Below are 16,570 nucleotides of genomic sequence, written 5' to 3'. Positions count from 1 at the left end.
CATAGGAAGAGGATTGGCCTCTTTGCACTTCGAGAACAGGCCTCTGGAACATGGCTCTCCCAGGAGTGGTGACTCAGTGCTCCCTAGGCATGACCTGAGTCCATCAGACTCGCCCCTGAAATGTTTGGAGCTGGTGCCAGCTAGGACAGGTTCATATTCCCTGCCTCCCCTGAGTTGTTGGTCCAGCCCTAGAAAATGAATAAGTTGATGGCATGTTAACACAACACTCTCTGTTGAGCTCCAAAGGCTACTTTGGCTGCAGCAGTTGTGTCTCAGCTACCCGCTGCTCTCAGCATGAGCCCAGGAAACACCAAACAGTTTCTAAACCTTGACACAAGAGGTTTATTCACCTCAGTCAAGGGCCAGACAAGTATTTGCTCCAACCCTGCCTTCCCAATTGTAACCACATTATAGCAGATGTCCTCTTCCTCCAAAGCATCAGTTCTTGGCCACGGCTAGAGGCAGGATACCCTACTTGATGGCTCAACGACCTTGCAAATCTTACGTACCAATATTTTTGGATCTGGCTGCCAGGCTCACGAGCAGGAGTGATTATGGAACCGCAAGCTCAAATGGAAGGGAAAACAAAGTAAGATGCTGCCGGGCACTGAGCAGTCACAGACAAGGCTGCCAAGCCAAAGGTGTTCAAAAGAAAAATACTTGAAAAATACTTTTTCAGCTGCTATTTTTACCCCTGGAAATGTACATAAATTGACTTCTTCATTTCACACACACACACACACACACGCACACAGAGAGCAAAGATACGAGGCTGATCACTGCCTTTCCGGCACTCTAAAAGCCCTTTGTGCTGTGCAAGAGATCATTATAAAGAGCCTTTGGTTGGAATATCATTGAACAAGACTGATGCCATGTGCCACATGCCACAATTGACAAGTAGCCTTTTAGAGTGGCCCTTCCCATCCCCCATTCCCATCTTCCTCAGTGGCATATTGTCATCAATTGGCAAATGCATTATTGTAGGGATTTACGGCCTCTTGAGAGATAATTGGTAAGGTGGAAGCTAAGAATCTGAACTACATGGAGTTTGCTCATCAAAGACCAGCATTCCCTGAGCCTGCCAGTGGGATGTATAATGCAGAAATTTCTCCCACTGGAGGATGAGAGAGCAGTGAATCTGGTTGCAGTAGGGACCCCACGTGACAAAGGTCAAAGCCAAAGAGGTTGCTGTCGGCCTCAAGGGACCATTACTGGAAGCTAGAGTTGGTTTGAAAATTTTTGAGAGAACAGTTTTCCATTGGAAAGTGCAGCATCATCGGCACGGAAATGTTTTGCAGGAATGTGTTGGTTGTAATTAAATTTTTGGCGGGAAAAATTTTAAATGCATCATTCCAACTTTTCCTTGTTTCAATTCGTCTCCATTTATTTTGTTTCTGCTTTGATATCCTATTAAAATTAAAATTGTAATACTATACTAGAGCTATATATTACAAATATATATAAATATTTTATATTGTAATATAACATTTCAACACAACTGCCACAAAACAGTTCAGCATTAGTGGAACAAAATGTTTTGATAGTTTCAAATTGAAAATTTTTCAGAATTTTCATTTTGTGGGAAATTTCGGCGGGGGAGGGTTGTTCCACTTTGGAAGGAAAACAAATTAATGGATATTTCCAATTTCCGATCAGCTGTCCTGAAAACCCACTGCTTCCTTGGTTCTGAAGGCTAAGGACTTGCTCCAAAGCCCATCCAAACCAATGGGAGTCTTTCCACTATTTCAGTGAACTGTCGATCAGGCCCTAACAACATAGGTCATTTTTTTCAAAGCATCCGTCAGAAATGGGGACTGGCTGCTTTATGGGATCAGGTTACAAAACCTGAAACCTACATGTCAGCAGCGACCAAATGCTATTACCCATCCAAAGGGTTTTCATTCACTTAGATGAGGGGAACTCTCTTATCTCTGTCCAGTCCCGGTTTGTCATGCTTTACATCCCAACCTCCCCCCAATCCTCCCACGTGGCTCTGTGACCATAGGAGACTGAAGTCTCCCGTGAAGCACATTACTAAGCCAGCATGTAGGGAGAAGTGCCCCTAACCCTGCCTGTGTTGTACCTGCTCTGTGGATAAATACAAGCCCCCAGGTCTGATAATCCAGCCCCTTTCCCCAGCAAGATGTACAAATGCAGCTAGAGCACCATGAAATCAAAGCCTTTCCCTAAGTCTGATAAGTCACAATATTACCAGGGCCCTAACCTCTCTCTCAGCAACGTGGGTTTTATTTTAATCCTCTCTTGAACCTTCAACATATATCCTTGGTGGAGTCAGTGACCCGCACTGGTATGGGCCACCGAATGATACAGCTGCAGGGACACCTGTGGCCGGAAAAGCTAAATTAGCTCACTCACTGATCCCCAGTCAAGAGCTGCTCCTCAGCTAACAAGGAGTCCAGGGCCCCCAGCCCAGATGGATCGTTTGATTTTTTTTCCATGGTGAGTTTCCAAGACTCCAGGCTAGGCTTGGAGTAGCAGAGAATCCCATTAAGTGTATTTTGGAAGGATAATAGCCAGCGTTCCTCTGTCCATTGCCTTTGTAGTAGGTTAGGAGAATCCAACCCTGAGAAAATAGTTGTTGTGTGATGCAATCTGGCCCATTCTAAAAGCAGAATAAATGTGCTCTTATGAGTACCTAGCAGGGATGGATTAGCAAGATCCAAAGATGAGGGTGACTCAATCAGAGATGGGGACGTCACCCCAGCCCTGACTTCAGCTTTGTTGTCTGAATCTTCAAGCAGGAGAGGAGAGTTCCCAAGAGCTACATCCAACACATTCCTGGCAATTACCATATTTATCCCAGTACACAGTGCTAATGCTTAAACACTCTTCAATTTCCATCGATAATTAAGATTCCTTCATTCTCGGGAGTATTCCCTCAGCACTTTGCACAGGCGTAAAGAACAGTGCAAGGCAGCGGAGAATAATGCAACTAGAAGTAACCGCATGAAATTAAGAGCAGGAAAATGGAAGCAGAATCACAAGAAAAACTTCCTGACAGCAAGATTCCTTAGACTGGAAGAGCACTCTGATACCAGAGTGAGGAGTGGGATAACACAACCTAAATAGAATCGGTAGTTGAGACACTTAGAAGTGGAGGATGGATTAGATGACTTAAAGTTCCTACCCAATCTACACTCCCTGCCCTGCTTTGTTGCTGTACACTGTTGAACCACTGCCATGTTGCACCTCAGAGATGGTTGTGTTTCCAGGGTAGGCAAAGAGCATTTGGGGTAAAGCACTACCTTAAATTTCTAGATGTCTCAGAGGATGTCTGGCATCTTTGGATAATAGTAATAATAATACCCGGCTCTCATATAGCACTTTTCGTTAGCAGATCTCAAAGCGCTTTACAAAGGAGATCAGAATCCTCATTCCCATTTTACAGATGGGGGAATGGAGAACACAGAAGGGAAGTCAACTGCCCAAGCTGGTTAAACAGGGCTCTAGTGGAAGGTGGAGGAACGCAAGGTGGCCTGCTTAAAAAGGCCTATGCTCCCAGGATATCTGTACAATTGCTGGTGTATGACCAAAGGGATTGCACTGTAAAGCATCCTTAAAGCTTGCAAGGCATATCAGGATGAAAGGTGTTATGAAAATGCAAAAAAGGCAGCATCCACACTAGTGTTTTTTGTGAAAGCCATTGGAGTTACCCTGGATTTTCTCGGAGAGTCAGACCTGGTCTAAACTCAGGGAGCCAGTCTCAGTGACAATCTCTCAGTCGGGACATGATCCTGCACCCTTTGAAGTCAATGGGAGTCTTTCCACTGACTCCAATGGGCTTTGCATCAGGCCCTTTGCATGTGAACTAAAACTCATTGGGCCAGATCCCCTAATGGTGCAAAGTGGCGTGGCTCCACTGATGCACCAGCTGAAAAGTCAATGGAGCCATGCTGATTCACGCCAGCTGAGGATCTGGCCCCATTGGCTCAGGACCGAGGGGATGGTTTTCTTTCCGCCATATGATTTATACTCCATGGCAACAAGGACGAAAGGGTTCAGTGGAAACGTAAAATATTTTAAGATCTTGGATCAGGGCTTTCATGATGGGAAAAGGTACCTTCCCACCCCCCTCCCTTTATCCCTGCCCACAGCAGCTGGTTTGTATTTGGTTGTAAATTTATGGCCCCTTTTGTGTTCTTAATCCTCTCGCAAACTATATTAAAGCCTCAGACCTTTCTGCTTGGTGCTAATAAGCTCAACACTTGTATGCCTCCGAGGCAGAACATTAACTGTGGTGTGTTAATGAATGCTGTAGTTTCGGACACTGGAGCAGTGAGACAAAGCAGGCCACTTGTCTTATGCCAGTTTGCTTCCTCCAGAACTCCCAGGGTCTGGGACTTCTACCCATCTTGGGGCGAGGGCGTGGGGTTTGAGCCAGCTATGTACGTTTTTAGGACTGCCATGCTGGAACAGACCAAGAGTCTGTCTAAACTAGGATCCTGTTATCAATACTGAATGTTTCAGAAGAAGGTGTTACCCTTCACCCCATACACACACCGTAATGCACCTACCTATACAATACTACCCCATGCAAGAGAAAATTCCTTCCTGATCCCAATTGGATGACCTGTCTATGCCCTGAAGCATAAGAGACGAGAGCCTTTGCAATTTTTTTTTTTTTTTTGCTAGCTAAGTTTGGCTGCAGAGACTATTATTATTCATAGAAGCATGTGATTCATGTTACTTAAATTTCCTTATTGGTCATTCACATTTTAGAAAACACAAACCCATTTCCCCTAAATCCCACCACAGAGCAGATTTTTCTCCTCATCTCTTACAGGTAAATATGGATTTAAGGTCATGTCCTCCCAGGACCCAAATCCTTTGCCAACTCTAAAATGCATAGGGCCAGCCTCTGCTTTAGCATACGCTGGATCCAGAACAACTGCATTCACTTCATTGGAGTTGTCCAGGTGTAAATGAGAACAGAATTCAGTCTATAATATTTAAATATATAAACAGTGCCCTTTCTCTATGGCATGTAGGATACAGTATTCAGTTCTGAGTGGTTAGGAACCAGAGAGGTGCCAATACATTAAGGGGAACTGAGTGAAGTGTAACAAAAATGAGCAAGGGGCTGAAAGGATTTATTAGAAGCCTCGAAATAGAGTGAATGTGAGCAGTGAGGATGACCAAGCCTGGGGTATGACATCAGTCTGACAAGCAGTTCAGAGACTGAATTGGGGTAACACCAAAGAGGGAGAAGAACTGTTTAGGGTGATCTAAGAAGGGATAGCCCCAGGGGTAAGACTGAGCAAAGGAAAAATAATAAACTAAATATCCAGCAGACATGTGTGGAACTGTTCAGTGGCAGGAACTCCTATCAACCGAGGCACTGAGGAGCTGATTTTAAAAAGTGATCAGCATCTGGGATTTCGGTGGGAGAGACAGATGCTCAGCCACTATGAAAAATCTGGTCCTTAAACAAATGTGCTGTAGTGCAGGGCACAGTCCTGTACTGGCAAAGGGATGGAAGAACGGAACCCAGAGCAGCGTGTCTTTGCCTACTGTGTAGACAGCATATGATTTCGGGAAAGGGGTGTCTTATGCTTAGACTGTCAGCAATTTAGAGCAGGGGCTGTTCTTTTGTTCTGGGTTTGTCCAATGCCTAGCACAATGGGGCCCTGGTCCATGACGGGCTCTGAGAAGCTCTGATAATACAAACAACAACAACAATTACAACAGCATCACCCAGCTGGGAAAACTAGCTCCTGTATTTGTGACAGCCGCCCCATTGGAGTGTTTTCTGTGCCTGATCACACACCCTAGCAGGCATGAGCCTTGGCTACAGTAGCTATTTTCATTCTCATGTGCTCGGTTTGAAGTGGCATACTGTACATTTACAAGCTCTCTCCATGTGGGTGCCTGGGGTTGGTGCTAGTTTGCTGCATAAGCCCAAAGCTGGAAATGATTTTAGGTGGGGATTGGTCCTGCTTTGACCCGGGGGTGTGACGAGATGACCTCCTGAGGTCCCTTCCAACCCTGATATTCTACAATTCTATGAAAGCCAGCTAGTGTTCTTCTCTGACTTCAGTGTAAACCCTGTAATCCAACAGCAGTAACAACCGCTAGGTACATATTGATCTGGGGCTCCCAGGGCTTGCAAATGTTCTTATCCCTCGGTTTCATCTTGGGCCAAGGGTGAAGCCACCTTTGATGATATCAGCCATAAACAGATGTGACTGCTGAAGTGTGCGGTCCCACCAAGGAGACTGCACACAGCTCCTTTCTCACCTTTCCACCCCAGCCCCTGAGCTGCTTGGTTCTGCTTCTTTAGCCACAGACGCACATTCCAATAAAGACTGACGAGTTAATTTCCCAAAGGCGAGCTTTCTCCAGTTTATATTCACCTGGACAACCTCATGCGGAGGAGTTTTAATAAATGGGGGAGGGGAAGGCTGTGAGCTGCCATAGCTACAGACTTTTTAATATGGCGTAATAAGAATACTTTGTTCTTCTGTAGCACCTTTCATCCCAGGACCTCAAAGCCCTCTACAAATGTTAAGAGATTAAAGCCTCAAGCACAGAGAAGTCAAGTGATTTGTCTAAGATCACAGGCTGTGGCAGGGCTGGGAAGAGAACCTCATCCAAGAGTCCATGGCAATGCTCGGAACAGAAGTACCTAATCATCCTAGCTCCCAGATCCTGTTTCTAACCCCTATCCCCAGTAGCTCTGCTTCACCTCAAACATTCTCATTGCTTGAGACATTATGACCTGGAATGGACAAAGCGCAGGAGAGGAATACTGCAGAGAACAATCATCCTTCATTTGGCGCTCCACTGGGGATAGACTAGATGATGTAACACATCATCTTCTGTCGATAAGGCACTGGAGAAACCCTGCCACATGGCCTAGGTTGTTAAAGTTGTCCTAAGTATATGACTTCCACTTCCTCATAAGCTCTGAAGCACATTCTTGCTAACACAACCTTCAACCCCAATAGCAGGATGAGAAGAGTTAAAAAATAATAATAATTGCAAAACAAATAGCAGCTTTGGAGCGAGACTGCTTTAACTAAAAGAAACCTGAGACTACCGTCTCTGGCAGGGCACTTGGCCTGATAGGACCTTGGGCTGGTCATCTTCTTGTCTTCACCAGCCAGAGTACAGAGATACAACCAAGAACAAAGTGATCTTTGTTTTCTTCTTATTTGAAACATGTTTGTCTGATGGCCAAGGGAGTAACTTACTTGGAACTGCCTCCCATCCAGGGCAAGGACATCCTTGTGTGCATGGAAAAGTATTATTCAAGTGACTGCCAGGTAAATAGTTGCACTGATGCAGGGAAATCACTTGGGCACACACCTAAGGGCGTGAAACACACCAGATGCTGACAATCAAGAAAACAATAATTAAGAGGAAAGCAGACTAGGGAAGGCAAGGGAATCAGAGTAAACTTTTTCAAAGGAAAGCAAGCTTAATCTATTGGTACAATAGTGGATGTTTCTGAAAGAGAAAGCTTAACAGTCACCACAAGAAAATACCTCATTAAAAATGGTTAGCATCTAAAAATGTCTCTCATTCTCCCTTCCCCCTTGCCCCCATTTTCCAGGCCCTTAATCCTTGAAGGTAACTTGTGTTTATTTATGATGTCAGCCAGAATTCAAATGGAAAATAGGCATAGACTAACTCAGGAAACAATGTATAGGGTTCGGATGACACCAAAATCTTATTTGATTTCAGCTCTGCTCAAGTCAAAATCTTGTGAGAATATTTGGTGTCATGAGGTTCTGGCCACATCCTAATTGGAAAATAAGCCCCCAAGTTTTGGATCAGACGTGGAACCAAACCATGGGGGCTGGGGAATTTGGATCTTAACATGCCATCCCTTCCCACACTCACAAAACTTGGCCTGCATCTAGGGAATGTTGTTCCCCCTCGGTAAAAATAAAGTAACTGGTTTAATGTGTCAAGAGAGAGAGAAAAGGTGTAGGATGGAAAACTCTCCTTGTGAAATGCTTATCATTCAAGTTCTGATGTCAGCGCCTCAGTGTTCAGTTGAGGTACAAATCATTAGTAAACCTGAAGGGCTCTATAGGCAGGTGTGAAGACCTTTTAAGTGTATTCCCTTTCCATTACCTCATTCCCATAACCAACTCTCTTCCCTGACCCCTCTATAATTTTTCCTGAGGTCTAAGCTTCATGGTTTTATTAAAGCTTCCACCTACAGAGATTTCATCCAAAGGTCCTCATGCCCCCCTTGTTTGCAATAAAGAAGAAACATCTTTCCTTCCCGAAGGGAAACGAAAAAATATTTAGACAGACCTTCGCATAATTGTTTGACTCTGCCCCCTTCCTCAATAGGAAACTTGAGGGAGCTGAAATTGCTGGCTTCAGCACAGCTCGGTTTCCTTCCTGCAGCCATCCCAAAGTTAGCATCGCTTTTTTCAACATTGTATAACCAGGCCTCTTCTCCTCTCCTTTCCCTCAAACATCCCAAGTGACACCCCCATCACAGAGGGAGCAGGGTCATCTCTTTTTGTGTGCAGTATCACACCCACATCCTGATACTACAATGGGGCGCATTGCTATGTACAAAAAAAATAAAATAACCCACAACAAATCAAATTTGCAAACTGGAATCAGATACAATGAATTCTACTCAACTCTGTGTAGGTTCTTATACTGTGCTCATCACCGGAGTGTCCGAGCATCTTCCAGTAGTGCATTAAGAGATGGGACTAACATCTCTCATCTTCTCCCCAAGGGGGAAAGCGTGCAGAGTAGAGTGTTTTGTTTTGGTAGGGTTCCCCCAACACACGCACGCACACACACACACACATACCTTTGTGTTTATAGAAAAGGAGTAATTGTGGCACCTTAGAGACTAACAAATTTTAAATTTGTTAGTCTCTAAGGTGCCACAAGTACTCCTTTTCTTTTTGCGAATACAGACTAACACGGCTGCTACTCTGAAACCTGTCTTTGTGTTTATGTTAGAGAAGGCAAGGTCAATAAACCATTATGGGTCTTCAGTATGCAACAGTATCCGATATTTGGGTCCATTCAGCATGCAGCAGTATTGTGAGATAATGGTTATAGTCTTATATATTTTGTCTCTCATTCTACTGTCCAAATGAAAAAAAGGTCAGAAAAAGCCTATTTTGTGGTGAGAATCAAAGAATGTGAGGGGGATCCAATTGCCCCTCTGTAATCTATGCAACCCACAATACAAATCTGCACTACCTTGAGATCAGGCCACCATCTCCTGCTAATGGGCCCGAATGCCAGTGTTTGTCTGCTAACACCCAGATCTTGCCATGAGCTCTGTGTGGGCACCTGGGAGCAGAAATTCTGCCTGCAAGGAATGCAAGGTGCCTGGGGCTGTAAACTCTAGGGTGGAGCAAATGCTGTAATCCTGATCTCGGTTACTCCAGGGTAATTCTCCTGAAGGCAATGGTTCCCTATAGTGTATACTCTAATAATTACTCTTTCCTCTGTGCTTAGATCAGGTGTATTATTATGAGAGAGCTGTTAGCATGCTGGGCGATATATAGGTTGCAGAGGAAGACAGAGGGACAGGTTCTGCTCCCAAGTTACCCTGATGGTCGGTCTGGGAATCAGAATCTGAAGTCAGTCCGATAGTATCTGATTTCAACCCTTCCTAACTGAGATCAGAATCTAGCTGATGAAGCTCTATAAAAAAAAAGATAGAGCTCAGCACAGGTGAAAGCCAGAGACTGCTGGAAAAAACCCTGTAAGGAACCAGTGGGTGCTGGCTGGAGACACCCTTCTCTGACTCCTGGCTTCGGGAAGGGGCAGCACCGCCCTGCGCCTTTGAAATAACAACGTCATTGATCACTAATGAGGCTGTTTCTCCCCTTTCATTCACAGGGACAGCCTCCCCTGCCCACCTCTCCCCCCATGGCACAGCCCTGGCGTTGCCCTTTTAAGAGGGGAGCTGATGGACAGAAGTGGATCGGTTTTCAGGTTACTGCGGTTCACGTCACACGTGCCACCGGCTGCAATTGGGGAAGGGGGGTGGGATGTGCCGCCCTCTCTCCTCCCCAGTCTCTCTCTCCCCCCCCCACCCGACAGACCCATGGTAAGTCCACGAATAAATCCAGAAGCGCTGACGATCCCGAATCTCCTGCCCGCGCTCCGCCCCAGAAAGAAGCTGGGGCTGCCGGCGTCCCTCCCTGGGCTGAGCTCGACCAGCATCGCCCTCCTAGCAGTCGACCTGGGAGCTCGGCCGGGCGGGCCCTCGTTTGCTGAGCCCCTCGGAGATCGCCCTTCTTCTGGCGGGGATGCAGAGCTGCGGGGAAGCCCGGCCCAGCCGGCTGCCAGCCCTGTCCTCCCCCGCCCCACCTCCCCCGGGGCCCACTCACATCTCTCCATCGCCCTTTTAAATTCCTCAAAGGACTCGCGGGGCAGCCGGCAGCGTTCGGAATTTCGAACGCTCACCCTGCCGCGTTCCATTATCCGAACGCGGCGACTCTGCTGGGGGCACCCACGTGCGCCGGGCCCCAGGGTCGCGCGTTTGCTGCCCTGCCCCGCCCCACCCCGGAGCTGGGGGAGGGCAGTACCCGTGCCCCCCTCTCCCCCTGCGGAGGCGGAGCAGGGACCCGGCTAGCGGGGGAGCTCTGGGACAGGGGCCCACTCGCCCGGTTGGAGCACCCCGGGGTTTGAGGGTGGAGGAGGCACTAAGCTCGCGGCCCCCAGCAGCCGGGAGTGGGGCGCAACCTAGTCTCCCTCCCCCCCTCCTCCCGCTGCTCCCTGTGGGGGTGAGCTGAGGGCCTCTTACCTTTCTCTTGTGCCGGTGGATGTCCCCGATGGAGTTAGCCACCGTGTTGGGTCCTAGGAGCATCCTGGTGCTCCGGGGCCACTCCGTGCTCACCAGGTGGTGCTCTCCCATCAGGATCTTCCGCACGTTCTCGGCGCCGGTCACCCGGATTAAGGGGCGTCCCAGCAAGTGAGTCTTAAAGACGTTGCCATATTTCTCCCTCCTGGACGACTGGAAGCACGATCCCTAGGACAGACACACGGACACTGAGCCTGAGGACAGACAATCCCTTATGGGCCCCGAATAGGCACCGACTTTGATCCCTAAAGACAGACCCCTTTATTGAGATCTCTGCGACTTTTATTTAAAGCCAAATGTCAGTAAAGGGATGGGAGGGTCCTCTCTCTTCTCGCCGCAAGTCCCCACTTCCCTCAGGCTAGCCCGGCTCCAGCTTGAGGTGGCAGACGGGGAATGCCCTACAAGGAGCTCCTTGGGATTTCCCAGCTCGGATGAGGAGGAGCGGGGAGGTCATGCAGTGTACTGGCTTTTCCAATGTTAGGGCCCAGACAGGAAAATGTATCCCTGTCAAAACCTGTATCTCTCTGTTTAAAGATCCGGGAAAATATTGTGGGGGAAATAGATTATGGGCCTGCAGTGGCACACACCCCGTGACCTTTGATTCACCCCCAAGGGGAGGGTGAAGGCTCCTTTAACCCCAATCAAAGGAACTGGTTCCAAGACCATCCATGTACTTTGTAGTCCCTCAAGAACTGCCGACTATTAAACCCAGAATGGCCATTAGCCAGTGGCTAACAACAGAAGGGATCCCACAAGCCCCCTCCCTTTGGGTTTACGATGAGCGCATTGAAAAGCAGTTTGAAAGAGAGACGAAGCAGAAGCAGGGGAAAACCTCCCGGAGCTGCACCGCCTAACACGGAGGAGAGCGAAGACAGGCGCACACGGGCTGCTGCGCAGGGAGAGACAAATAACTGGACGCCGGCCAAGCAGGTCTTGGGCGCGGTCTGGGGAGAAGTTTGGGGGAAGAAGGTGGACTTGGGGGGAGGGGGCTCCCTTTTTGGGAGCGTCGGACGGGACCGAGGTCCTGGAGGCGTGCGAAAGGTCAGCGAGGAGAGACGTCACCCTTCAGCGGGGGGCGATGGGTCAGCGGGGCGGGGAACGTGGTGGTCCGGACGTGGGTAACCGGGATGGGTTGAGTCATGTGAAACCAAGAGGGCGTGTGATTCTGTCCCAGCAAGACTCGGGGGCAGTGTGGCTGGGCTGGGTAATGGCTGCCATTAAGGTGCATGGAACCAGTGCTCGTAAAATGATCTCGATCTACGGGCTGTTGGGACATACGGGGGTTGGGGGGGGGGGCTATAGACTGAGACAGCCGGGGGGAAGGAACAAATCTAGCCCCGGCTTTACAGAGCTGCGAGAAATCAAGTGCCCTTAAACCTATCAGGTTGGACTGTCAGGGGTGGTGCCGGACTCCCATGAAGCTTAGAGGAAGAGGTCGTGTTCGTCACCTTGATAAACTCAAGCTCCCTGGATAATCAGGCTAATTTGGAGAGCTCTCCTGCTGTCCGCACCCCGAAATGGACGGAAGTGCTGGACCCTGGGCATTGTTTTCTCTGCCTGGCGCCCTAATGAAGTTAGGGAGTCCTCCTATTACCGGCTGTATAATCTTATCCACTACCTCCCGACAAGAAACGTGCTGAGATCTTGGCGTCCAGTTCCTACCCCCTTGCCATGAATGCACAAACTTTACTTAAAGTACCGTGATAGCGAACAGCACGAACACAGGTTGTAAGTTGTTAGGTCCCCAAGCCAGGTAGATCTGTTTCATGCTACTCTTCTCTGTCTGCCAGGGTGAATTAATTACCAAGGCTTCCAATTAGGGCGGATTTAATGGACCAAGGATTTATCCCATAAAGAACAATTCATTCAGGAAACCAAAATAACTGACTGCCCTCTTCCTTGCTTTGCAGCTCCAGACACATTTTAGTTGCATAACATACCAAAGCTTTAAAACTTGTCATGAAATCTGAATTACTTTAAAGAGTGTAATTGTCTTGGGCTAAGTCCGCCTGCAGATTTTGGAGTTTTAATAACTTTCCCACATGCGCGGAGGCTCTTTTGTCATAGAAAAGGGGCAGGAGCCGTCCGACACAAGGAGGCCAAAAAAAATCGCCCCCCCGCAAAAAAAAATCAGAACGCTTGTGAGAAATTTTCTATCAAGTTTGCAAAAGGAGCTTCCCCTTTAAATACAATCGCTTGGAAGAAAAAGTTGCAATCTGCGCTTAACCATTGTAGCTACACAACCTGAAGTGATGTTGGGGGGGGGTGTTTATTTTTAAACAAAAGCGCGGTTGTGAATTTTCAATGTTTCAGGTGACCCTGTTTCTTGATCTGCGTAAATATAATTAAAGTGCTTTTTGTGGCATTAATAAAGAGTTATTTGTACAACATTTCCACTGCAGCACAAAGGCTACCTTTATGTGGTAGGAGTTTCGAGCAGAGTCCAATTTATACAACATTTTGTATTTTTAGCCCTGGACTCTGTTTGGATGGAGCCTGTGGAAAGGGAGAACCCTTTTCTGGTCCCCCTGTAAAAATCTGATAAATTTCTTTAAAAAATAAAGCACTATTGAGAGCGTGCAGTTAACTCTTTAGCCGCTGCCAGAAGGCTGGAGCTCTCCTCTTTTACAAGGCTGGGGTGGAAAGAGAGGGTCTCTGGCTGGGTGTTTCCAGAGTTTGTTTGGATTCTGTAACTTGTTCTGGCTAGAAATGCAGGGGTCCGAGGGGGAGGGAAAGGTGCTACCGGCATGCACCCACGCCAACCCGATGCATTTGATGTGTTGCTAGCACCGAAATGTGCGAGGGGAGGAATCCGCTCAGAAACCAAGAACGTGTAAACCGGTGTAGCCTCCTCTTCCCAAACCAACCAATGAAATCTGATCTTTGCTCGTTAGAGCATCCTTAAAATAATACATTTGCTAATTCCAGGCGGGTTCCCTCCTAAACCAGTCGAAATCTATTTAACCGGAGGAGTGAATGAAAGCGACAGATTTGTGCATCGAACAGCCTGGATATTGAATTTAGAGGGTCTGTACACTTCAAAGCGCTCGTTATTGACAACAGATTGTACTGTGTTTTCACGGGGTATTGGGGGATTGTTCCTTAATAACCAGCTACACTTCATCAGTACTGCTAAAAGTTGGTTCTTGGACCAGCACACACGTCACCCAGTGGTGACTTTATCCAGGTCTTTCGGTCTGGGGGTGATCAAATTCCACAAAACGCTGTTCAGCGTTTAACAAGGCTAATCCCGGGTTAATCTAACGATTACCTACAAATGCTTCCCACTTCAGTGGATCTGAGTTCTACTGTTTATACATCTAATCTATGGCAACAGCTGCAATTACAGATACAGAGGAATGCATCCGATGAAGCTGTAGCTCACGAAAGCTTATGCTCAAATAAATTTGCGCGTCTCTCAGGTGCCACAAGTCCTCCTGTTCTTTTTGCGGATACAGACTAACACGGCTGCTCCTCTGAAACCTACAAATCAGAATCATTTCCCTTCTATGGCTCCTGAATCTACAGTCACCGATTTTTTTAAAACAAGCCACCCCGCTGCCCGTGGGTGCCACAAGTACTCCTTTTCCTCTTTCAGAAATTAGCTGATTTTACCTGGCTGACTAATGTAAAGCTCTCCTAGCCTTAAATGCAGCCACTTGGCTAGTTTTCACTCCCCGGCTGGTTTGCAACGGAATTCTAAGAGGTACCCATCGGGGCAGAACCGTGCCTACATGGTGACCCCAGCCCCTGGCGATGATGGGACCCACAACATTACAGTAGTGAAAACAGCATCGTCCTGAAGTCTTAAAAGTTCACAGTTCACCTAGCCTTCTGCTTGGGCGGAGGGGATCATTTGTGAAGGAGACGCACTTTTTTTAGTGGCCAATAAAGCACAATTTCAACGGTCCAGATTATTTGCCTCCTCCAGCAGCAAATGGTCCCGATTCTTAAATGCACGATTCTATTTAAATGAATGTAATTCCTGTATGAGACCTGCCTCAAACCGACCTGAGATTTGAGGAGGAAAGCCTAGAAAACACTCAGCAGCTCAAAGCAATCCGCTTGCCATGGACATAAAATGTTGCAAATCGATAGGCTTCCATCTCTGCTTTGAAAACGACTCCCCCACACCCCCTCACAGAATAAAAGTGCCTCTGAAATCTGCCCCCTGCTCCTGTGAGAACGCATGATGCAATCCCACTGGTGCAAACCAACTGTCCCAGACCACCTTAAATGAAGGAAGGGGAATCCTTACCTGTAGCAGCCAGTGGAACGTTTCTCCGATTAAGGGGAATCCCATAGACCCTTTAGGGATCGGTAACTTGCAGCTTTTGTCCCGAGTGGCTGCCCAGCGCAGCTGCCACAGCTGTTGGGACACTGCCAAGAGCAGAGTCAATGATACCAGGCATGCAGCAAGGGTAGCCAGCGCAGAAACCAGATCAAAACTTTCGAAAAGCATATTTGGAAGGAGAAGGAGGAGGGAGGGGGGAAAAACAACCCAAACCCTCTGAAATGCACCGCACACAGGCACAAAAAAGGCAAATAAAAAGTCACCCACTGTAGCGCTTCATAGAAGGTGAGCTCAGAGCAGGGAAGGGGGAGGAGATCAGAATTTGGGGGGTGGGGTAGGGAGGTGTCTGGTTCTCTTCCCCCCACCACCAGCAGCAAAATAAGATTCCCCTCTCTGAAAACTTTTAAAGTAAACTTTTACAGAGCATACAGCCAAAAAGAAAAAAACAACCCACAAACTGTGTGTGCAATCAAATTAAAAAGAAAAGAAGAAGAAGAAGAAAAAAACCCTATGCAAATGCTATAGGTCTCTTTGCTGCCAATGCAAGCCAGAAAAATATAGCATCTATCTATATCGTGAAATAATTCAGCAAAGATCTGGAGAGATGGAGCAGGAATTAAATATATATATAAATAGAGAGAGCGAGTTATATAGCTATATATAGGCTGGTTATTGTAAGCCCTAGACTTTTCTCCACTGGATTGCTGTAAAGAGGGAGGTTTGGTTGTTAAATCCTCTCTCAATGTGAGTTTGAGTAAAAAAGAAAGTCAATGTGTGTGTTTATATAGAGGCAGGGAGGCTGAGTAATGGGCAAGCAGCCAGCTGCTGGCTGCTCCCCCCCCCCCTTCACTTCAGAGGACTTTTTGGAGGCGGGGTGAACGTCTAGGCAGACCGGGCGCTGGAGCGTGCGAGGTTTGGCTTCAGTCCCAGAAAAGAGACAGCCAGGGAGGGTTGTAGAAGGATCAAACTGAGTTTTTCATTTTCCTGTCTGCTGGAATCCACACCTACAACAAGGAGATAAACAAACAATCGCTCAGCCATGTGGGGGCATCTTTCCCAGCCCTGGGCTTTTGCAGCAGCTTTCACCTGGACGGGGCGAGGGGGGTGACTGGGGCATCACCCCTATTTGCAGCCACTTGTGTTTATTGCTTCACTGATGTTTGTTTTTGTTTTTTTGAATGAGATTTTCTTTCCACAGTGTCTCCTTGACACACACCCTGCCGCAGCGGCAAGAGGCGATCCTAGGAGGAGCTCTGCAACTGATTTACACCAGTGTCTATGGAGATCAACCAGCTCCCCCCCCCCGCCCCTCCAAAAAAGACTTTAAAATTACTGACAAAATAACCCCTGGGTCCGATCCGACTTTCTTGTTCTGCATTAGCAGCCCGTGAACTTTCCCGGAGGCAAAGGGCGGAAAGAAAGGTGTGTTTGAAAAGAGAGCACTGCATTTT

At 47.5% G+C, this 16,570-nt stretch overlaps 1 protein-coding gene across 1 annotated transcript in view; it reads right to left on the bottom strand.

The window, feature by feature from the left end:
* The window catches only part of LOC119855307 (cytochrome P450 26B1), a 34,647-nt gene extending 18,565 nt beyond the window's left edge, over positions 1 to 16,082 (bottom strand). Inside the window, exons 1-2 of the mRNA XM_038401081.2 lie at positions 15,084 to 16,082; positions 10,769 to 10,993 (exon numbers count right to left, since the gene is read on the bottom strand). Of these exons, the coding sequence (XP_038257009.2) occupies positions 10,769 to 10,993; positions 15,084 to 15,287 (429 nt within the window). The 5' untranslated portion in view covers positions 15,288 to 16,082. The remainder of the gene's footprint in view (positions 1 to 10,768; positions 10,994 to 15,083) is intronic.
* Between the last annotated feature and the right edge of the window lie 488 nt (positions 16,083 to 16,570).

The sequence above is a fragment of the Dermochelys coriacea genome, chromosome 4 (genome assembly GCF_009764565.3).
Source record: "Dermochelys coriacea isolate rDerCor1 chromosome 4, rDerCor1.pri.v4, whole genome shotgun sequence".
NCBI lineage: Eukaryota > Metazoa > Chordata > Testudines > Dermochelyidae > Dermochelys > Dermochelys coriacea.
Note: the sequence above shows the minus strand (reverse complement) of the source record. Positions and strands in the feature narration are given on the sequence as shown.